The 23779-nt window shown below is 51.1% G+C and overlaps 1 protein-coding gene across 1 annotated transcript; it reads left to right on the forward strand.

Moving 5' to 3' along the window:
• Window positions 1-1510: 1510 nt before the first annotated feature.
• Window positions 1511-2113, forward strand: LOC121834181 (Fanconi anemia group J protein-like). Its single transcript, XM_042287922.1, has one exon. It carries the CDS (start codon window positions 1511-1513, stop codon window positions 2111-2113), a length of 603 nt encoding a protein of 200 aa, XP_042143856.1.
• Window positions 2114-23779: the final 21666 nt, after the last annotated feature.

The raw sequence follows: 23779 nt of genomic DNA on the forward strand, positions 1-23779 counted from the left end.
AGATTCTGTGTCTGACTCTGACCGACTCTCTCACCTTCTTTGTGGCCTGCGTTCGCAAGTTGAGTTACCTGCTTGACATGCCTCCCGATCGAGTCGTTTGCAGCGTCGTCGAGCCACGCACCGTGAAAAACGCCAGAGTGCATCGAGATTTTATGAGCCTGTACGAGAGCGTAGATCCGAGGTACTTTAGAGTTTGCGATTACCTTGACTGGTTGTGTAGGTATCCTTTGTTTGGGCAATAAAAATTAAAAAAAACCGTGCACGTTGAGTTTTCGTCTCAATCTCCTCGCGTAAGCATGAGTAACGACGTAGATATGACCAAGGTCGAAGAAGAAGAAGAAGAAGAATGGATAGTGTTAGACGAATGGAACGATGGCGATGATGAAAAAGAGGAGGGAGAGATTACGGACGACGAGGTCAACCACTCCGCTCAGACTATTTATAGTTCCGAAGACGAGACGAACGATCGGTATAATCGTTTCAAAAACGAACGTTGGCGGGTATGGAAGAGGCGCCCCGCTACCGGCTCGTACTACCGGGCGACCGGATACCTTACCCCGTACAAGTGGACGTCTTTGAAACAATGTTGCGCGGATTCGGAGAAAAAGCCAACGTCATGATAGAAGCTCCTACCGGATCGGGCAAGACAATGGCCATGCTCGGAGCCGTTCGCGAATGGATAACGACACGACCCAGCGGCAAAATCTACCTCTGCTCTAGAACGCACCAACAGCTCGACCAAATGGTAGCGGTGGCCAAGGCGTTCATCGGAGACGCCGCGCACATTTCTCGTCTCGTCGGCAAGGACCCAGTCTGCCTCTTGGAACGGGAAGTCCACAGCGGTAACGTGCCCCAACTCTGCAGTCAACACAGGGCCTCGTCGACGTGCCGATTCTACCGCAATTGGAAAGAGCAGCATGGACCAGAGACGCGTTTGCCCGACGTTAGGGACATCGAGGACTTGGTGGAGAGTTGTGCTGCAAACGATATCTGCCCCTACTACGTCAACGAACAGTACTACGTAGCCAGGTCGAAAATAGTGCTGGCTCCCTACAACTACTTGATCGATCCCTTCGTCCGTAGCACGCTCAACATCAATCTCAGCGGCGCGATTCTGATCCTCGACGAGGCGCACAACATTGAAACGTTTTGTAGAGACGCCATGTGCCTACAAGTGTCCAGATCGCAGCTTCAGACGTACGCACGACGATTTTCTCGCTACGTCGAGCTTCGCGAATTCTTCGAGGGGCTCCTGGCCATGATGAACGACGTTGGATATGTGATTGTTCGCGGCGATGATCTCCTGGCCAAGACGAGACGCTACCTCAAGACGGACAACGTGAGCCTGGGTCAAGTCGTGAGTCCCTTAACGTCTCGACATCCTTTGTCCGACCGGTTAAACACCACGTTGATTGACCGCATCGTCACTCAGTTTTACTACCCCGAGATATTTGGTGCCCAAGGCTTTGCAATGTTTGTCGTCCAGGGTCGCGAGTCGCCAGAACTCAGGATGACCTGCATGGACTCGAGTTACGCCATGAAGTCTGTGTCGTCGTGCACGCACTCTATCGTCCTGGCCTCGGGGACTCTGAGTCCGATGTCGTCGTACGAAAAGGAATTGGGCGTCTTCTTTACTCACAAGGTGTCCGCCAAGGAACACGTCGTGTCCAAGCGTCACGTCTTTGTCCGTAGGATCTCGCATTCGCTCAAGGGTGACAAAGAGTTTTACATGAATTACAGCGCATGCCAGAACGAAGAGCTACTCAAGGCCGTAGGTTCCGTCGTCTACGAGTCGACCAAGATCCTGAAGAAAAATGTCGGCGAAACAAAGGCTGGCGTCCTGTGCTTCTTCCCTTCTTACAAGCTACTTCAGACCTGTCCAGACGTGTGGCGCAAAGTGCCTCTATGGCCCAAGTTGGTCAAGGTGGTCGGCGGGCATCTGTTTCTGGAAGATTCTGAAAACTCGGACCTCTTGTTCGATAGGTACAAGACTGCGTTGATTGACGGAGAGCCCGGCACGGTGGCCCTGTTTCTAGTCGTGCACAGAGGCAAAATGAGCGAAGGCGTCGACTTCTCCGATTCGCTGGCTCGACTCGTCGTATCCGTGGGGTAACCCTATCCGTCGTATCACAGTCCGGACGTAAAGGTCAAGGTCGAGTTTAACCGCAGCAGGGGCGGAGACGGGGACGAATGGTATAAAACGCAGGCGATGCGAGCGGTTAACCAGTCCGTGGGACGCTGCGTACGTCACGTGAACGACTGGGGGGCCGTCCTATTGCTCGACAGTAGGTATTTTAGACCCGACGTTTGGAGCGATTTATCGCATTGGGTCCAGGTCTGCGAAGACGAGTCGTCCACCTTCAAAGACACGAAGAAATCTTTGCTCGAGATAAACTCGTTTTTAAACGGTCGTCTATGAAAATGCACATCCTCAGTTTGCACACGTATCTGCGCGAACACAGATACACGGCTAGCCGACAGGGCTACGCTTACTGGTATTGCACGATTCGCGACGCTACTATTGCTCCTACACCAGCTGCTTCGGTCAACAGCGATCCCGTTTCGACCGACCAGGCTCCAACACAAGTCGCTACTGTTCCATCGGACAAGCGGGGACCGTCCGACAAGCCTATACTCGAATCGTGCACGTGCGAGACTGCTCCTACACCAGCTGCTTCGGTCAACAGCGATCCCGTTTCGGCCGACCAGGCTCCAGTACGAGTCGCTACTCTTCCACTGGACAAGCGGGGACTGTCTGACAAGACTATACTCGAATGGTGCGTGATTGAATACGCCAATACTCTACCGTCGGTAGAAGAATTTCAAACGAGATACAACCTGTGGACTGGTGGAAGGGACAAGTTCGACGCAGGAGTGTTGAAAAACTTTATGACTGCGCCGATACCTCCCTCTTCGGACGAATATGACACCTACGTTAGAGAAGTGGAGATTGCCATGGAGAAGCTGGGCATATATTTTACTCCGACAATCGTCTCAAACCTCATGGAATTGTACGAAAGATTGCACGGACTGTCGGACGCAGACACGCGCGAGCTGGTGTTGCACTTTTGGAGAAAGCCCAAGGCACCGAGTGGATTCTCGTCGAGATTCTTCTCTATTGCATAAAGGTGGGCGTCGGTGTCTACGACATCGTTGACGGGCATCTCGACTGGATTCGAGGCGAGATCCGGAACGACATGCTGCGCAACATTCGAGACCAGTTGAGTGCGTCTTTCGACCCGGACAACGTGCAGCGAGACAAGTTGGAGAAGGACATTCTCGCGTACCGAAGAGACCTGCGAAGACTCTCTCGACAAGTGTGCGTCAACACGGACCACGAGTTTACGCACGAGTTTATTGCACCACTCTCTGGACATTGCGAAAACTACGTGCCGTGCAAGAAAGGCCGATGGTATCTATGGTCTTAATAAAATACGTACGAATGATTGTCGAAGGTGTTTCTTTGGAAGCTCTGTACTCGCGTTTGAGCGAAATTGATTGATTGATTGATTGATTGATTGGTGTTTTTTGGCGCATCAGCAACTAAGGCTATATTGCGCCAAGCTTATACTATTGCAATTCGGGTTTAAGAAGAGGAAAGAGCTATTGTAGCGAAATGTATGATAAAACCATGAACATGAATGTGTATAAGTGTAAACAATATGACAATGAGTTTAGGATAGAAAGTAAAATCACAGTCGGTGTAGAAGGCCGATATCTGTGAGGAAATTAAAAACACAACTATATGGAATGAGCGGTTCGTCACCTAGTAGTAAGGCAAGGTGTAGTGGAATGTGTTCTTTATAAAGCAGTGAGTAGTGTTTATACCGGCATTGGTCATACATAGGGCATTCAATGAGTATGTGCATAATACTTAGAGGTAGGTTGCAGTGCACACATTCAGGGGCCTCCTCCCCGCTCAAGAGGTGTCCATGTGTAAGACGAGTATGACCGATTCGTAGCCTACACAGTACGACTTCGTAAAAGCGCTCCCGATGTCGGGCGCTCTCCCACTCGCCTAGAAGAGGTTTGATTGCATGTAGTTTGTTGCCGGTTTCGCCGTTCCACTGCAGCTGCCACTTTGCTTTGATGCAACGTTTCAGATAATTGTGGTAATCTTTGTAGGGTATTTGGTGTGTGTCAATTTCTCTATCATTATCAGAACTGGCTGCACTATCAGCTGCTTCATTTCCAGGAATGCCAACATGGCTAGGAACCCAGCATAAGACTATGTCAAAATTTTTCGTTGCAGCCAGGATTATCTTGTACTTTAACTCAGAAACCAGTGGGTTTTTTACACGGTTCATTGATGCGACAGCCTTCAGAGAGCTTAAAGAGTCGGTGTAGATTACAGCGTGAGAAAGGCGTTTTTTGATTATGTAATCAACAGCTAACAACAAACCATAAAGCTCTGCAGTTAGTATAGAGGCTTTTGAATTTATTCTCTTCACCTGATTTACCGATGGTCCCACCATAGCACAGCCTACTACGGAGTCTTTTTTTGTCCCGTCTGTATAAAAACTGGCATACTTGTGATATTTGGTCTGAAGCTCAAAGAAGTTCTGCCTTATGACTTCCTGTGGAACATTCTTTTTGTTATACTTGGTCAGTGTAAGGTCGCAATGTATCTGGCAGTTGTTCCATGGAGCTATTTCCGGAGGGTATTGGACCAACTGAGGCTTTGCATCCATCCCAACGGATTGTGCTGCAGTATTATTCCTCATAGAAAAAGGGGGGACTGTGGAAGGTTTGTTTTCAAATGTGCGTTGGAACTTGATCGTCTCAATATTATCTCGAACGGGGTGCTCCGCGACCGAGCGAACCCTAACAGAGTACATAAAACCCAGGGAAAACCTCCTATACTCAAGGGACAATTCGTTTGCTTCCGCGTAAAGGCTAAGCACTGGGGAGGTATGAAATGCACCAATAGCCAGTCGCAGTCCTTGATGATGAATAGGATCTAACATCTTTAGAACTGATGCCCGAGCAGAGTTATAGACAATTCAACCATAATCAAGCTGGGAGCGAATGACTGAGTGATAGATACGCAGCAGACACAGTCGGTCCGAGCCCCATGATGCATGTGACAAGACCTTAAGGATGTTTAGAGATTTAAGGCACTTGAGTTTTAATCTCTTAATGTGTGGAACGAAAGTCAACTTGGAATCGAACACAAGGCCCAAAAACTTGTGCTCATTTTTTACAACAATAGGAGAACCACACATGTTCAAAGACGGTTCCTGAAGAGCACCACGTCGACGAGAAAAGTTGACACAAGCTGTTTTTTCGGGAGAAAATTTAAACACATTCGTATCGGCCCATCTGACCAAATTATTGACCGCAAGTTGAACGCGACGTTCACAAATTGAGAGATTACAGGATGAAACGGAGATCTGGAGATCATCAACATATAAGGAATATTGCACCGAAGGAGGAATTACACGGCCAATGGAATTAAGTTTGACGATAAAAAGAGTGACACTCAGTACACCCCCCTGAGGGACTCCATTCTCCTGTAAAAACTCCCTCGAGAGAGTTTTTCCAAGACTCACGCGGAACGTACGGTGCTGCAGGTAACTCTGCATGGCACTCGACATTCGGCCACGGAAACCAAGATCGAATAAATATTGCAGAATGCCGTAACGCCAGGCTGTGTCCTATGCTTTTTCCAAATCAAAGAAGATGGAGAGACACTGTTGTCTGTTGACAAACGCCTCACGTACGAAGGTCTCAAAGCGGACGAGATGATCGACAGTGGACCGTGCTGACCGAAAGTCACACTGGTACTTATCAAGGCAGCTGTTTCGTTCTAGAAAAAACATGAGTCTCTTATTAATCATCCTTTCTAATGTCTTGGAAAGACAGCTAGTTAGAGCTATTGGTCTGTAGCTAGATGCACAAGAGGGATCTTTGCCGGGCTTAAGCACTGGTACAACCACAGCGGTCTTCCAGGAGGACGGAAAGTGGCCCTCGAGCCAAACTCTATTAAAAAGGTACAAAATTAGCTCCATAGTGGATGGATGAAGATGTTCGAGCATTTGATAATGAATACCATCTGGTCCAGGGGCAGTTTGTTTGGAACCAAGAAGTGCCATTTGAAGTTCGTCTAATGTAAATAGAGTGTTGTAGGGTTCGTGCGTGCCACCTGATGTGATAACAGCTTTTTTTTCTGCATTGATCTTGTATCGCTGGAACGTTAAGGTGTAATGTTCCGAACTGGAGACATACTCGAAGTGTTCACCGAGGATGTTGGCCTGTTCCTCAAGGCTTGCAGAACAAACTCCATTCCGACTCAAGAGTGGGACAGTGAATGCCCGGTAAGAGCCGTCAATTTTATGTACGCGATCCCAGACTTCCTTTGCAGATACAGTGCTGTTAATTGAAGAAGCGTACCCTCTAAAACTTTTTTTCTTAGCATGCCTTCTAATCCACCTCGCCTGGGACCTTTTTCTCTTAAATTCAATAAGATTGTGTATTGTAGGGTAGCGCCTAAATATACCCCACGCTCGATTTTGTTCTTTTTTGGCCAAACGGCAATCTTTGTTCCACCAGGGCTTTGGTCTCCTGGGCAGATGCGAGGACGTCATGGGGATGGAGAGAATGACAGCTTGTAAAATGTGCTGAGTGATATGTTGAGTGGCTTTATTGATATCAAGATCGTCAAGTGATGTGCATGCAAAAAGAGATGATTCTTTAAAGGTAGGCCAGTTGGCATTTTCGAATTTCCAACGAGGACAGCGTGTTGGGACTGTCATGGGAAGATGGTTAAATTCTAAGATGATGAGAAAGTGGTCACTTCCATAAGGATTCGGTATGACCTTCCATGAAAGCAATGGGAATAATGATGGGTGACAAATAGATAGGTCAATGGAAGTGAAAGTGTGAGTTGCTGAGCTAAAATATGTAGATTCATTTGTGTTCAGCAGGCACAATCCCGCAGAAAGCAAAAAACGTTCAACAAGGGCCCCTCTAGAATCCCGTCTGTCACTACCCCACAGGGGATTGTGTGCATTAAAATCTCCTAAAAGTAAAAAAGGTGAAGGAAGTTGATTAACAAGGTCTTCTAGCTCCTCCATATGTAACTGATAATTGGGAGGTACATACAATGAACAGACTGTAATTATTCGATCTAACAAAATACGTGTAGCCACCGCCTCAAGTGAAGTCTGCAGGGCTACCTCGTTAGAAGGAATTGAACGTTGGACAACCACCGCAACACCTCCAGCTGCGTGAGCTGCATGTGTACGGTCCCTACGAAACACCTGGAAGTGTTTTAAAACATTGGTGTGGGTGGTTTTTAGGTGCGTTTCCTGTAAGCAACATGCAATGGGCCGGTGATCCTCTAAAAGATCGCTCACATCATCGTAGTTAGACAGGAGGCCTCTACAGTTCCACTGAAGGAAGAAAGACATTTATCTTCAATAAAGGAAACGCCTCAATAAGTGTTTTACGCAAAAATTGTGAAATGTAGTTTATGCGTCTTTTGGTGCCACAATCCGTGGGATGGTTTTCTTTTTTGCAGTGTCTTTAGGCCGTCCTCCAGCCTCGCAGGAGGCCGAGGAAACAGAGCCTGTTTGAGAAAGAGGAAGGTCCTCATCGGAGAGTGGGACGCTCACATCCATCTTCTCATCCAATGAGACCTTGGGTCCTTTGGGCGGTAGAGGTGAATCTGACCGCCCAGGCTTTGATGAGCTGCCAGAGGCACGGGGAGGCAGCCCCCGACCCCGGCCAGAAGGGCCAGCTAGTGCCGGTGACGACACGTCTGGCTCCTTGGAGGGTGCAGCACCCTCCTTAGAGGGCACAATAAACTCATTGGAGCATGAAGGCAGTGGGTTGCCCACTGTCTTCGGACGTACGTAAAAGGACCCTTGTGGAGATGACAGGTCTTCCGGGGAAGTCTGCGTCTCCACGGATGCCATAGACAGTGGGGGTCCCCTTCGCACTGCCTCGGCATATGAACCCCTTGCCTTGAAGGCAAGCTGTTCTCTAGCGTCTTGGTAGCTGAGATTGTGTTTGACCTTAAATGTAATTATCTCCTTTTCTTTCTTCCATTTCGGACATGTGCGTGAAAATGCGGGGTGTGGTCCGCCACAGTTTATGCATTTATGGTTGTTTTCACATATGTCAGCGACGTGGTCAGTGGCACTACATTTCGCACAAGTTTCTCGGCCACGGCAGTTTCGGGAGCCATGCCCAAAACGCTGGCAACGAAAGCACCGTTGTGGGTTTGGAACGAAAGGACGAACTCTGCAGTTTAGATACCCTGCCTTCACGGTGGAAGGCAGAGAGTGGAGTTCAAAAGTCAGGACTAGGTGTCGGGTTGGTATCTCCTGTCCGTCTCGTCGTAGCGTGATTCGCCGCACGGCAACAACAGCACTCCGACGCAGCCCTTCAAGGATTTCTTCTTCAGTACACTGAAGGAGGTCATCCTCAGAGATGACGCCGCGGAGAGTATTTAAAGTCCGGTGCGGGGTTACACAAACTTGGTGTTCACCTAGGCTGGTCAACTTCAGTAATGCTGTGCTTTGAGTTTTGTTTTCTACCTCAACGAGGAGGTCTCCAGCAAGTTTTTTTGCCTTGTAATTCTGTCCAATCGTCTGCTCTAGGACCTTAGAGACAAGGAAAGGTGACATCTTTGATAACGGTAGAGAGTCGTTCGCAGCATGAAGTACAAGAAATCGTGAAAAGGTGTCGGGTTCTTTGGCTTTTTCAAAAGTAGGGGGAGCGGGGCGAACCCTTTTGGGGGGTCGCTCTGCTCGGGGTTTAGAAGAGGGGGGAGCCATAAAAAGGCAAAGGGTGTTCAGAATCTGTGGCGCGCCGCCCACCACGGAGCCCAACGAGGGAATAGGTAACACCCCATAACAAATATGGCTTTGCTGGAAGCATTACTCTATTAGCGCTACCCAGAAACTATAACCAAGTGTGGATCTGGACGAGAGTATCTGTCACCACCCAAGGTTAGCCCTTGCCGCCAAAGAAGTTGAAAAGGAAAAAAGAGAAATGAGAAGAGTGAAAAGGAGGAGGAGATAAGGGTGAAAGAAGGGAGGGGATAGTAGAAGGAGTGGCGACTAGACTGAATCATCCTGGCCGGGCCTTACCAGGACTCCCGTGTATGGGAAGCAGGGGCCGAAGTGGTGTATTGCCTCGCCCGGGGGGCCCCGAAGGGTCCAAACCTACCCCGGGCTTGGCTCAACCACCAGGATGCCCTTTTCTTCAGACACGGGAAAGCCACGCACAGTCAGACGTGGGCGGGCAAACCCGCATGGCTCGGGGTCCGTGGAGACGCCACTCTCCAAACACCTGCTTTCACAGGTGCCCCCTGCGGGGCGTTTGAGCGAAATATCCGCCACCGAGATGGAACCAGCGACGCGACGACGCTACCTGACGTGGCTGCTAGTAGAGTACATTTTGACCTTTCCACCTTTCAAAGACTTTAAAGCGTCGCTCGCACACTGGTTCAGTCTCAACACTAGGTTTACGCTCAGGTTATCTACACGCGAAGGCGAGTTGACCGATTTCCTCCGCGTGCCCGCAGCTCCAGTGCAGGACAAGATCACCAGGGACCGATACGAATACGTCCGCGAAGCCGGACTGAGAAAAATGGGGGTCCATTTTACGCCAAAGGCAAAACTTTATTTAAAGAATGCGTACGAAAAGTTGTTGCGCTTGATTCCCTACGACGTTCAGGGCGTGGTCATGTCCTTTTGGAAACGCAAGATGAACGTCCAGTGGGCACTGGTAGAGGTCTTGTTGACTTGCGTTTCTAATGACGTCAGGGCAGACGATTTGTTGGTCGGTGGCCACCTCGACGGTATCTGGCACCAGATCAGCGAGTACACTGTGCGCGAGGTCGCCGAGCAGATAGACGTAGCACCGGCCGTCGCCGATAGAGACACGCTTCGCCTGTTGAATCAGCGAGACGTGGAGCGTTACAAGATTGATTTGTTAAATTTAAACGCCACATTGAGGGTGGATCTGAATCGATCGGCTTCGTTCGTCGTGCTCTCGGACGCCGAGTACGAAAGACGAATGCGCTACGCGCACGAAAATTACAATCGAAACCTATACTCCGAAGCGCCGAGGAATCAGGAGGAAGACGAGACATCACCTCCTCTTTCTCACTACGAAGACGAGGAGATAAAGAAGAAGGCCGGCGACACCAAGGTCGTCCTAATGTTGTGTTCGCCGTACTGCGTGTCGTTGACGGCACTCGCCTACGCTGGGTACGTCATGCTCAATAAATAATAAAATGGACGCCTACGTCTATTTGTGCAATGCGATCAAAGAAAATTGGCCCGATGCGGATTGGATGTGCAACGCCTATTGGCTCGCCAAAGTCAAAAACGCGGACGCAGACGCCGCGTGGTCGCGGATACTGGCCAAGAACCGCGTCGTCGGTTCGGATGCTCAGGCTCTACTCGCCTGGCTCTTTGCAGAGTACGCCCTCACCATGCCCGGTCGTCGAGCTTTCCTCGAAAAGGTCGGCGACGTAGCCGTTGACTTTACCCCGGGCCTAGTCGACTTTAGAGAATTTGCATCTCAAAACGTTCGCGAATCCACTGCCGGTCGCCACGCGCACGAGACGTACGCCGACCACATAAAGCGAAACTTTGCAAAGTTGAAAATGACGCCCACCTCGTCCTCGTTCCGCAAGCTCGTCAACCTGTACGAGACGCTGTCCACAATCCAAGATCCGCTCGAGCTTAAAGGATTTTGTTTGCGAGCGTGGGCCCTGGACAAGGACGGCGTGTGGGTTGCGGCCGAGACGTTGAGCTTATTTGCGAAACAAAAGATTCCGGTCGGGACGCTCTTATCGTTGCACGGAGAGAAACTGCATTCTCATGCCGGCCCCGAGCAAGTCCGGCTCTTGCAAAAGGCCTTTGATTCGCAACAGCAACCGTCTACCAACGACGAGGCGAGCTACCGCCAAGATTTGATAGAGATGAACAATCGAATCCGATCGGCCACGCCGCTACCTTCAGTCAGTAGTCTAGTAGCGATCCTCGTTCCTTCGACAGCGATCGGATTGGTACTTGGAGTCGGGACGTATTTGATCACGCGTTGATCAATACAAAAATGTCTAGAGACGCGTTGAAAGAAGACTACGAACGGTTTTACGATTACGTAAAGGAAAATTGGACCAAAGTTGCCCTTCGCACTTTTCGATTTTGGCACCAACACGTCAAGAATATACAGATGTACGAATTCATAGGTCTGAGTAGACAACAACTTTTCTATATGCTAAATTCCAAAGTTCGCATGTGGATCGTCGCCGAGTATGCCCTGACTTTGCCGGGACGAACCAAGTTTGTGGAGACGGTATGGCCGTCCTACAGTCGAAGGGATCCCGAAATCTTTGACTCGTTTTACGACGACGACACCGCACTGACCAAAGAAAACGATGGCAAGAACAAATGGCGCTACGAACGGCAAGTCGACCAGTACTTTGCGGATAGATTTAGAGTTACAAATGCAGCGCCGATCACGTCCAGCACGGTCCGAAAATTTGTCGACGTGTACGAGAACCGTCTAAAGACGATCGAGTTGGCCAAACTGGAAGACCTGTGCGTGCGCGTCTGGTACAGCGAACACAAGGACGCGCTCTGGTTCCTCACCGAAGTGTTGGCGGCGTGCGCCGGTCGCGACCTGTCCACCGACCAACTCATGCTAATGTACGGCGAAGAGCTGCATTCGCATCTGAGTACGTCAAACTATAAAATTTTAACCGAAAAGTTGGACGTGGAAGCCACGGAAGAGGAACGCGGGTCCATATACAATTCGGACACGCTGTCAAATTACAGGGTGGACCTCGCCGAGATGGCCATGGAGCGGCAGATCACGTTTCTACCCAAACACTTTCGAAGTAGTAAATTCGCGACGACGACCGATGAGGAGCTGCCACCGCCCACTGACAGACCCGTTACGACCGACGACTCCACCCGTAAAATCGACCCCTTATTAAAACTCGTGATTCCGTCGGCCGCAACGGGTCTCTTTGCGGGCGTGAGCGTGCACCTCGTTACGAGTACAAAACAATAGAGGATGGATTTAGTTTCGTTTTATTCTTACGTCAAGAACAATTGGAGCAAAGTCAACGCCGCCGTCTTTCCGTACTGGCGAGTCCACGTTAAAGATTTGGACTACGACATGTGTTGGGAAGAGATAGTATTTCGCAAAAAGGGGCTCAACGGGGCCCTTCTTTCCGTGTGGTTGGCGGCCGAATACGCCCTGACTCTACCGGGAATCACAAGGTTCGAGACGCACTTGCGCTCGAACGCCAAGATTGTGAGGAAAGACATCTTGGAGGAATTTTACGATTTCCGACCGCCCGCCACCGCAACGGAGCCGTCTGACGACATAAACCGTTACAAGTACGACGTAAATAGAAACTTTAATAGACTCGAAATTCAACTGACCTCGATCGTCTTCAGATTCTTTATCGAAGTGTACGAAACCTTCAAGACGGCAACCCGCGAGATACTCGAAAAGGTCTGCATAATCACCTGGTTTCGCCACGGGAACCTCTGGCCCATGGCCGAAATCATGACGACCTTCGCCAACGAACGCCTACCGACCGACGAGTTTCTTCGCGAACACGGCGAAAAAATTTCCACGCAGGCGACGACCCTTCGAAACTATTTATTCTTGTGCGACGTCTTCGAACAGGAACAGGTTGGCGACTACGACGACACGCTAAGTCTCGCGTTACGATCGTTGACCACCTACGAGACGTCTCTCGCCAAACTTTCCGAGGCTCACGGCATCGACTTTATGGAGAAAAGCTTCACTCGTAGCGACACTCTGTCTACTTCTCGGCCCGAGGAGTCCGGCGCAATGACCGCGATTACGTTGAGCTCGACGGCCGTCGGCGTGGCTGCCGGACTAGGCGTGTATTACTTTACGGCTCACAGGTGAAATATAGTCTTGAGATACTTGTCGTCTCGACCTCTTTCGTCTCCCATCGCTGCCAGTCGAGCCTCCAAAAGGTTCTTACACTCCGTCAATTGCTCCTCTTCTTCTCTCCTCTGTTCGAATCTACAGTGATCCAACACGTTCGCGGCGGCATTATAAGCGTAGCGCAAAACGTCCGCGTCATCCACGTGCTTGGCCAAGACGTGCAGCAAGTGGTCCACGTTGCCCCGTATGGCCGACGCGGCCCTCCGTTCGGCACTGGGAGGCGGCGTGTAGTACATGTGTCTGTGGAACAACTTTCTATCGTCTTCGACATAAAAAGTGTCGTTTCCGAGCAGCGGTCTGACGTATTCTTCTAGGTAGCGTCTACATTCCTTGACTAGTTTGTCGTCTTCCCTTCCGTTTTCGCACAGCAGAGTGAACGTGGCGTAAACGGACATGTTTTTTTATCTAAAACAAAAAATGCCCATGTTCCAGGACGTATTGACGTCATACGTAAATCTCACGCGGGAACAGAAACACATACTAGACTCGCAAGTATCCAAAGACGCAGATAACGATCCGGACCGTTATTCGAAAGAGTGCGTGTTCTTTGCGTCGCTGCGAGAGGCCCATAGGTTGAATCGAGACATATTGGAAACTCTGCGACAAAGCAAGGACGGCGTCCCGATCTGCGCCGACGAGTCCTTTTTTCAAAGCTTGCTCGATAGAATAAAGACGGCAAAAGACATTCACGACCACGTATCCAATTGGGGTATGGGACACCTGATGGCCCTGACAGTGAGCGTTCTAGGCCTGCAGCTCGTGGTCACATCGTTAATAGGCTACGGTTACAACGAGTACGTATTGAACAGATACGTACAGCGACAAATACAGGCGTTCGACGATAGAAGAAGAGACATTTCAAAACCGAGAATCGCCAACCGACCGCTTCCACCGAGACCACAGATAGAGAACGAATACGAAACGCTACCGCCCCCTTCGCCATCGGTGTACGACGTTCCGCGTAGTGCGGAATCTCTATACAGCGTTCCACCTCCGCCTCGGCCCGTGCAATAATTTTTCACTAACCTAGACGTATCTATAATAAAAATATAATGGCAGCAGTCGTACCAGGAGGAGGTGGTGGTGGTGGTGGTGCTGGTGCAGGGTCGCCGCCGCTCGCCGCAAATAACAATCAACATTCGTGGGCAAACGGAACTCTGCGTCACGCATATCACCAACCCGGCGCGTACACGGCCGAGGCCCCGAGTCCCGTCGAACACGTTGTTGAGGTCGTCCTCAGGGGTTCCTTCACGACAAACTACTGGGGTAGTTACGATCGAGACTCGTACGCCGACAACCCGATCGCCTTTAGACCCCACGTACCCAACAAGAGTCTACTCTACCCCTTTTTCAATACGAACGGCGATCCTCACGACGTGCACACGATTCCCTTCTTTCGCGTCTTGTACGCGGTACCCACCTTCTTTCACATTCCCGGAGAAACCCGTCGAATCATCCACGCCGAGAGCGACTGCGTGGAGAACCTGACCGCCAAGTGGCGTCTCACGATGGAACTGGACCCGAACCAAGGAATGCTCCTATTTCGAGTTGGCACGCGCTCCGTCATCGATAACGGATGGGTCCCCTCGCATGCCGTGCCCTTCGATCAAGTATTGGCCCGCATGCTCTTTACCGACGAAATAGAGCCGCACCTCGGCGACCTGCCCTACGATTGGGCTCGCGAGTTTAGGGTAGGCTACGACAAGGCCCTGACTCTGATCCCCAATCACGACGAAATCTTTAGCGCGTGCAAGACGATCCTCAGGTCCCCGTACTTTGCAAATACAAAGATATTTGCGAAGACCCTCAACCCATTCACTTCGAGCAGGTCCTCGGTGTGGGACGCGTCGGCGGCCATCATGCTCCTGGCCGAGCGAGAAGGAGTCTTTTACGTTCCGGCTCTCAAGACCAGACTGGCCGAGCGGTACCCGTCGCACACACTGTACGGAACGGTGATCGACGTAGTGTACTCGTCGGCGACTCACGCGGTGGACAAGAACGTTTTGGGCCGATCGCACTATCACCTGCACGAGACAAAGTCTCTTTCGGACGACGTAGCCGAATGTCTCTTGGACTTTGTCGCTCTTCGCTACGTGTGCAAGGCGTACGCCCTCATGCGCGCCGGAATGGTAGTGTCCAACACCAATCTGCCCCGCCTGCTAAACTCGCAGACGGGCCGGCCCGAAGAATCGTCCACGTCGGTGCCGCCGGTGGTGGCCCAACTGTTTCCGCACGCCCTGCCTTTTTTCATCACGGGCGGCAGCGCCGAGAGCGACCTGATGCACATGGAGTACAGCTCGTCGGGCCTCTTTCGCTATCTCTACCATTTTGTGGTCACGGACCCGCTCCCCGACACGGACAGGCGCTTTGCCGTGACGAGGCGCGTCGCGGAGCTCTGGCTGCAAAACCTGGCACCGTACGTGATGCGCAGGGTGATTCTCACACACTTTTTACAAGGCACCGCCGACAACATCGAGACGCAGACCAGAGACGATTTCCATTACATGCGCATCATGAACAATTCGCGAAAACTAAACGAAATCATGGTACTAGTCGACGGACTCCGCAAGGCACTCGGCGTGGCATCTTCGATCGATAACGGAATAAACTTGGCCGTGTACGACGGAGACGCGCGGGTGGTCAAAAAATACCTTAGTCATCTGGGTGCCGGCGGGTCGGGCATCACCGACATGGTGGAAACGTACCACTTTCAACTCCCCATACACACGCACAACGGGCAGAGCCAACACTTGGACGCTCGTCTACCCTACGAGAGGGTGGCATTACCCGACTCTATGGAATCCCTCTGGGACAGGCGACCATCGGCACCGACGCAAGGGCGTGCGGCTCCGGCGCCCCCCCAACAACAACAACAACAACAACAAATCAGCTTCCCGGGACAACTCGTATTGCCAAACAAACTCATTATTTACGCCGCCAAGGTATCTACCGATTTCGTGGCGTCCCAAGTGGACGAAACGGTCGACTACGGCAGGAGACCTGAGAGAGACTCACCCGGCACCGTTGTCGGGACCGAAAACCCACCGCCGCCTCCTTCTCATTCATCACCAGCTCCGGCAGAGCATAGTGACAAGCCCAACAACGAAGTGTTTTACATGCTTACAATCGGGACGCTAGGAGGATTGCTGCTTGGCAGCGGTGTCGTGAATTACCACCAAACAAAAGAAAAACCAGCGACACCACAAACCAGAATCAATTAAATTTTATTTGTACCGCTTTCGATATATTCGCATTATTTCGTCGCCACTCATTTCCGTAACGGCCTTGCGCTTCCCGTACATCCTACCGGTCGTCTCCGACTGCATCGCGGAAGGGGACTTTGCATCTCGTCGTAGAGTAAACAGGTTTCCGGCCACGTTGCGGGCAAGCAGTCTTGCAAAGGGGGAATCGCTGACGACCAGTCCGTTGACGTGCAGTATCGCGTCGGCGACTTCGGAGCTGTTCTTGCCGAGGCTTTGTGCAATCTTGTACGCCAAGTCTTGGGCGTTGCGATTCTCGAAAGCGTAAGGAGCCATTCTCGCCATCAACTCGGTCATGAAGGTGGAAGAAGAGTCCATAGTGGCCTTGGCAGACGTCCTCGGCAGGACGAAACGACTCCTCTTGGATTGGTGGACGTACAACGAACAAATGGGAATTTCAAAGTTTATTCTCAAGAGAGCCAGCACTCGGACAGAGTTTAGTTTTCGTCGAGGCTGCCGAACTCGTCTTCAACGCACAGGACATGAACCTCAAACACTTGTTGCTCGTCGTCGTACCTGCGGTATATCACGTCTTTTCGCCGACACAGACCATGATGGCGACAAACACGCGCCTCGCCACAAACACCTTTTACAACATGAGAAACGCCCTGATCAAAGTACTCGAATACGTGGCCGTTCAAGCGCCGTCCAGGTGCGTCACGCCGTGCGTGTCCGATCTCGCACACTGCAGTCCCTTTGCCAAGCAACTGCTAGCCGACTGGAACCGCGTGTACCGTCAGCGTAAGTACGACGACGAAGGCGACGACGAGTGTCTGGATCTTCAGATCAGGTGCAGATTCATTGAGGCGCTGGGCTACGCGATCAAGGGCGACGTCGTCGACGTGACCGTTGGCATCAAAGACAAGATTACCAATCTAATGCTCCAATTCCTGTACGACGGCACCCTCGACATTTGGGACCAATATAGGCACGTGTGCGACATCAATCGACAGAGGAGAGAATTAAATCACATGTTTGATTACGCGAATTGGTGTTTCGAAATCCTATGCGAGGTAATGTCGTGGATCAAGGGACATCGTCTGGTCGAGGCCTTCAAGGACCTGTGCGGAGCCAACCCCCGCAAGAGCTTCCGAGACTTGGAAAGCGTGGTGTCTCTCCTCCAAGACCTGGACGCCTTTGAAATTCGAGACGTAGCCGAGCAAGCGGACGGAGTTCTCGCCGACACGAGCCGTCACTTAAACTGCGCCGAGATGGACTTTAGCCAGTCCGTCAAAGAGTACGCTGCGCACGTATCGCTCGACGATTTTGTCAGAAACGAGGCCGAATACGCCAAGCTATACTTTCGAGTCGTTCACGATTTCTACTGGCGGCACAAGCAAAAGATGGCCAACGTCAATTACACTTACTGTCTCGACAATCTCAAGGTAGACGGAGCCGATGACCCCTATTATCCCCTGCAGAAACCGATCGAAGAGCTCGTCGAGGTCATGAAGTCTCTCGCGGCTCGACACGTAGAGTACAAACGGGTCTACTTTTCTCGAAATTGTCCCTGTAAACGGCACCGCCCAGAGCAGCAAGACGATGAACAAGACCGATGTTATCTATTTGACCTCAACGAGTACGCCGAGTGCCAGGAAACGGCATCCGTCCTCGAACTACACTCGATCCTCGGCTACTGCGATTCGGACGACTGCCGCTGCAAAACGGACGAACTCCTGTACAGCAAACACCTGTTGTACAAACAAAAGCGCTGTCACTTTTGGTTCATAGAACTCGTGTTGGAATTTCCCGTACGCGAGCACGTTCTGAATCTGGAATACACCAGATTGTAGATGGGCAAGGAGGGGTGGGACAAATATCGTCACGGAGATTTTGGGTCGTAAAATTCAAAGTCGTCCTCTTTTTCCTCCACGACGACGACCTTGCTGGTGTTTTGCAAGACGCCCACGTGCGAAATGTCGAGACCAAATGCAAAGTTGGTTGAAGTCCAGCCCCTCTTGCGTTCTTCGCACAGCGCCGACTTGACGAGCACCTTTTTGGGGTTCTCGAAACAGGCCGCCGAGAGGCGACCTCTCGACTTGCCAATGTACGATCGATTCAGAGAAGCAATTTTGTTTGGGTCTCGCGTCAGCATGTTGATGTACAAACGAATATAGGCCAATAAAACGTTATCCTTGTTCGAATCGGCATCCAACACGTTCTTTAGACTCTTGTACAGGTGAGAATAGATGCGCCTGTTTGTTCGACACAATACAAACAGCGAAGACATGTGATCCAGTGGATCGATATAGTCTAGGTTCTTCAAGACCCACCGGGTAAACTGAGGGCACAGGTTGTTGGTAAAGTACTCTTGCGGAATGACAAAGACCAACTGCTCGTCTTCCGTCAAAAGGGCGCAGTCCAACAACTTTTCAACCACCACATCGCATCCGCTAAAGTCGACGGCGACCTCGTTCGCGAGACGAAAGTAGACCGGATTAAAGTCGCCGTTCTTGACCCTCTTGCCGTTAAACAGGGTGTACACAATCTGCTTGCCCTGATCGAGGGCGTCCACTTGCAGGCGCGACCGACCGGCCGCCCTCTGCCTAAACACCTGGATCGCGTTTTCACAGTCTCCTTCGCGCTCGTCGGGCTTGAGGTCCCCGTCCTTCACGTTGCGCATCAGATCTTTACAGGCCTTTTCTCGATTGTGCGAAGAGTCTAGATAGTCTTGGGTGAGTGGAGAGGTGATGTTTTGCGCCACCACGTCGCCCAGTACGATTCCCACTTGGGCAAAGGAAAACATCACGGTGCAAAACATGGCGGTGAAAAAATCCACGCCGCAAGCGTCGTCCACGTACTCGTCGTATTTGGGGGGCACGCGCATGTCCTCGTCGCAGTACGATATCAACACGAGGGTGTGGTGCAGCACGATCCTAAACATTTTGCGAGTGTAGTAGCGCAGGCTCGCAATCTGTTCCATCGCGTCGGGTGGGTCGCGATCGGTTGACACCAGAGTAGAGTGCACGACGGGGTCTAGGGGTGCCGCCACCGAAACGTCGTAAAATAGACAGCCGTCGTCAGTGGCATACTCGTACGTTTTCAATAACGCCTCTAGGGAGGGCAGACTACTGTTGGCATCCGGCTCCAGAGTCTGTAAATAGGCCTTTCGAATGTTACCCACTACTCTCCTGATTCTCTCCATAGATAAAATATGCGATGGACGGTATAAAGAGGGTGGGTTCGAAGCAGCAATATATTCCAACCAAAAAGAATGCCGAGAGCGGTGGTGGCATAAGCTGGAGCGTCGTCTATCTGGCGTCCAGCGTCGGATTCCTTTGCAGCTTATATTACGTTCATTACAAAAATAGGCGGAGGTTGTTGGAAACCTGTCGATCCTACAGACACCTTTGCGAGCGCAAAAACGCCAAGAAAAACGCCCAGATACTGACGGACGAGCAACTGCTCGAGATTCTAGACGGGCTCGCGTACGTCAAACTCAGGATACTCGCCAGCGACCCAAACAAGCTCAGAAAACTCGTTTATAAAGAAAATAATGTGGACGCAATATTCAAACATGCACCATTCTCTGTGTAACATAACGGCCGACGGTTGCGTCTACAAGCACGGGCGGCTCATTGGCTACCCGAGCTGGTTCGTAACCGAAGAGTACGACAAGCGTCACATCGAGTGTAGGGTGGTCGATACCTCGGGCCTCCTCAAATCCGACCTCGAAGACTCGATGCGCCGAATGTTGGCACCCGACGTCATCCTGTCGCCCTACATCGACCGATGGGAGCAGAAACCGCCCGTCGTAGCCGTCGACGGAGAGTTTGTCTCACGAATTTACAGTGACCTCCGCGAGCTCAGAAACTCGGCCGCCTTTGTCGGTTTCGAAGACGCCTTCGAGCAGAGCCTCGTAAAAAATCTCCCCGACGGCGACGTAGTCTTCGATTTTAGATGCGTCGACCTGGCCTTTTCACTGTCCACCACTTACAAGACGGACCTCTTTCAATTTTTCTTCTACGTGCTCGTTCCCGTCTTGAGAAACTGCATCGTCCACGCCCAACTCACGCTCGACAACAACGAGTACGAAAACAGAACACTCTGCCACGCGTCCAACGTCCTCTACTACTTTCTGGAAAACCTAGTCTACCATCTCCTCACCAAAAATTCCTCGCGCAACAACGGACTCGCATCCCTCGAAATTGTAGACAAGTGCAAGCCCAGGGTCGACGACGCCAAAATCACCAAAAGCGTGCTCCAGCCCGTCTACGTCCGCAGAGCCATGACCGAGGCCTTTCGCCTCTCCTCGTGGGTGGGCGACGGATCCGTCGACTCCAACACACTCTGCATCCGCGTGGGCCATCTCAAGGCCCCGAGCACAGTCGAGATACGAAACGTAAACGCGCCCGTCTCGTACGTAAAGTACAACTCGGAATGTCGTTCGGAAGCCTATTTTGGCTCGGCAGCCACCTTTGTACTCGACGTACCCAACGACCGAGTCTTCAACTGGGCGGTCGTCAAGTGCAACGAGGCGCACGTCGAGGGGCTCCACTTCCCCATACCCGCCATCTCGGGTAGCCACACCGATCCCGTGTACATAAACTACCTAGACACGTGCGCCTCTAGCATCCGCGTGCTAGACATGGGCTACTTTACAGTGCCCGCCTTCTTTGGAAAACACGAATACAGCCAAAAGTTTACCTCGCTCGAGTATCTCCGCTGCGGCAGCCTGCAAAGCGAAAGCTGGTACGCGATGCTACACGAAAACACCTCGCCCGTGGCCTTCGAGTGGAACAACATCGTGAGGATTCTAGACTCGCGTACTCAAAAGCCCTGCGCCCTAATCAAACTCATTTCGGACCACACGACCCACATTGGCCTCACTCACCCCGATGACCTATACTGGCTAACTCCAGAACTCGACGCAAATTTCTGGACCTCGGCGTCCTTCGTAGACATACCGCCGTACGAGTTGCACCGCGAATATAGCGCTGGCGGCGACGTAGAAGAAGACTCGAACATAGTTATCATCACGCGAGACCGCTGGCCCTTCGTCAATCTTTTCAAGGTCAAGATATCCGTCGTTAAAGGGGGGCCACTCTGCAAGTATCTCGACTCGTGCATCTTCAAGCGCGACACGCCGCTCCTACCTCACTTGCAAACCTTTCACGTGCGGTGTCCCATAGACATGTTTACGCGCATATGCACCAAACACCTCAAGGGCGGCGAGCGACTACAAGAACTCACCGTCTACTGTGAAACCAGATTCTGCGACAACAGATACATTCAAATCATAAATCAAATATGCAAAACCGCCACGCGCCTGCGATCCCTGTCCATCTACAGCAACCCCTCGACCACCGCAGAGTATATTCTCAACAACATCCAGAGTCAAAGTCTCCAGTCCCTCTATCTTCTCTCCAACAACATTAGCGTACCTGGCATGAGCGTTCCAGTCATGTACGGCGAGTCCGAACTCTCTCGCAAATTTTGCGTCGACCTACTCAAAAAGTCCTTTCCGAATTTGCGCTACTGTCTATGCGCCTTCAATCACATGTACAACATGGACCTGTCACCCACGCCCGCTCTGTTGAGGCAAAACTTTATTAATCCGCCCACGCCCATATCGTCTGTACGAGAAGAAAACGAAGATACGTACCTGCCGGCAAAGAAGCCTCGTCCTCCGCCCAGACAACAGCAAAGGCCCGTAGAGCCACCCAAACAATCCAACATGTCAGAGACTCTCTTGGAACAAGACTTTATTCCACCACCCAGCATTTCGACAACTTCGATTGAAGAATTTAAAACTCCGGACCCACCCTTATCGTCCACCACGGAAACTCCTCTGATCAGCGAAGTAGACAGCGTTAAGAACTTTCCATCGTCCGAAGACGGCAACAGTATTAACCTATCCCATCTCGGCAACAAACCGTCCATTTCTACAGTCTATGCAGATGGCGCCGTCTACTCCGACACGTCGGTAGAGGCTAAAAGAGTCTTTGAAAACGACCAAGTCGGTCGAGACGTGGTGCAATCGATTCAACCCAAGCCCACCTTCCCAGTCAACCCCTATTTACTTAAAGGAACGGCACAAGAAGAATACGACGAAGACATTTAAAATAATAAAGTTTAATTATTTGCCTCCGACACCAGAGAAGCGGTCTACGTCCCGTCGGACAAGAGGGCGGCCGTGCAGTCTTTCCGCAAGTCTCTCTTTATTGACGAAGACCGGGTGTTTGATCCACCGCTGACCGACCGGGAAGTTAGCATTCGCCTCAACGACGACCGAAGAGGAGGGGGAGACAGGTTCGTCTATGCCTTCGAGATCGACAATCGACTCGTCGAGGAAACGAACCTACTATTCGCCAGGCACGTGCCTCAACTACTGGACGCTTCGCTATTTGTGCCGCACGAAGCGGAAAAACTCGTCTACCCAATCACAGACTCTTATCCGGCCGTCTGTTGGGTGACGCCCATCTTTTGCCTGTGCGCCTTTGCCGTTCTGTTTTCGAGCGAGTATGCGAATAATAAAAATGACTAATGAAACCAACAACGTCTACAGGGTCGTGCTTCAGAGCATTTGCTTATATAACCGAGACTTGCACGATCGACTATCCGACGTTGAGAATGGTTTGATAGTCGTTGGGATCTTATCAATACTTCTGTTTTTTGCTGTCGTTTTTCTCACCTTTCTCGTATACAGAGAGGGCCCGTCTTTGATACATAATAGTAAATAAGAAATGGAACTACCGGTTCTCGAGCGATTAGACTTTTGGCAGGCGGACACAGAGCCGTCGCCTTCTGCATTCGGAGACTACATCGACGTCGGTTTGGACGTGTGCCGCTCCATAGACCCCACGATCTTGGTCTACGTGTCCCGGTACTTTGCGGAAAATCACCACGTCCAAGATCCGCCCTGCGAACAGGTAGACGCCAAAGACATCGTCCTGGTGTTTACCTTCAAGGCCACGACCACCGTGGACGACGACACGCGCTACAAGATGACGATGGTCGTAAACTTTGTGAACGCCTGTAGAGACGTCGTAATATCCGACATGATGTACAGCCGACGGCAGATTTTTCTACAACTAGAATATAAAAAGAGACTGTACGGCGGTCGTCACAAGTTTACAAAGACTCTGGGCCTGATCGACTACGTACTCAACGGCTACCTCAATTCCAAATCGGGATTTTACAAAATTTGCTACGATTATTACGACGTGTCCAAAGAAGACCGCGTAACAAAGACGATAAAGTACGTGGAGGGTCTAAAGTACAAGGGCGTCTACAAGCAACAGGATTTTGAAAAATTATCATCTTCGTGTGGCGAGCGCAAGTGGATGAATTTGAGAAACGCCGTCATTTGCAACGGCGTCGACACGAACAAGTACTATTGTTACGTCACATACCTCGGTTGGGACCGATATGACTTTTACATAGTGCCGAGATAACCTTGACAGAAGACTACCGCCGTCTACGAAAAAAAATAGAATCGCGAAATACTCTACTCATCTACCCTCGCCTCCCCCCCTACACCGTCCACGCATGGTGTGATATTACGTGAGCGGCTCTCATTCGTCGGCTGATAACACGTGGGCTTCTCCGACGCGACTGCT

Source organism: Ixodes scapularis, unplaced genomic scaffold, assembly GCF_016920785.2.
Source record: "Ixodes scapularis isolate PalLabHiFi unplaced genomic scaffold, ASM1692078v2 ptg000597l_1___fragment_1__unscaffolded, whole genome shotgun sequence".
Lineage (NCBI taxonomy): Eukaryota > Metazoa > Arthropoda > Arachnida > Ixodida > Ixodidae > Ixodes > Ixodes scapularis.

Excerpts from the sequence above, each read along its gene's own strand:
- LOC121834181 (XM_042287922.1), top strand. The coding sequence starts at position 1,511 with ATGACCTGCATGGACTCGAGTTACGCCATGAAGTCTGTGTCGTCGTGC.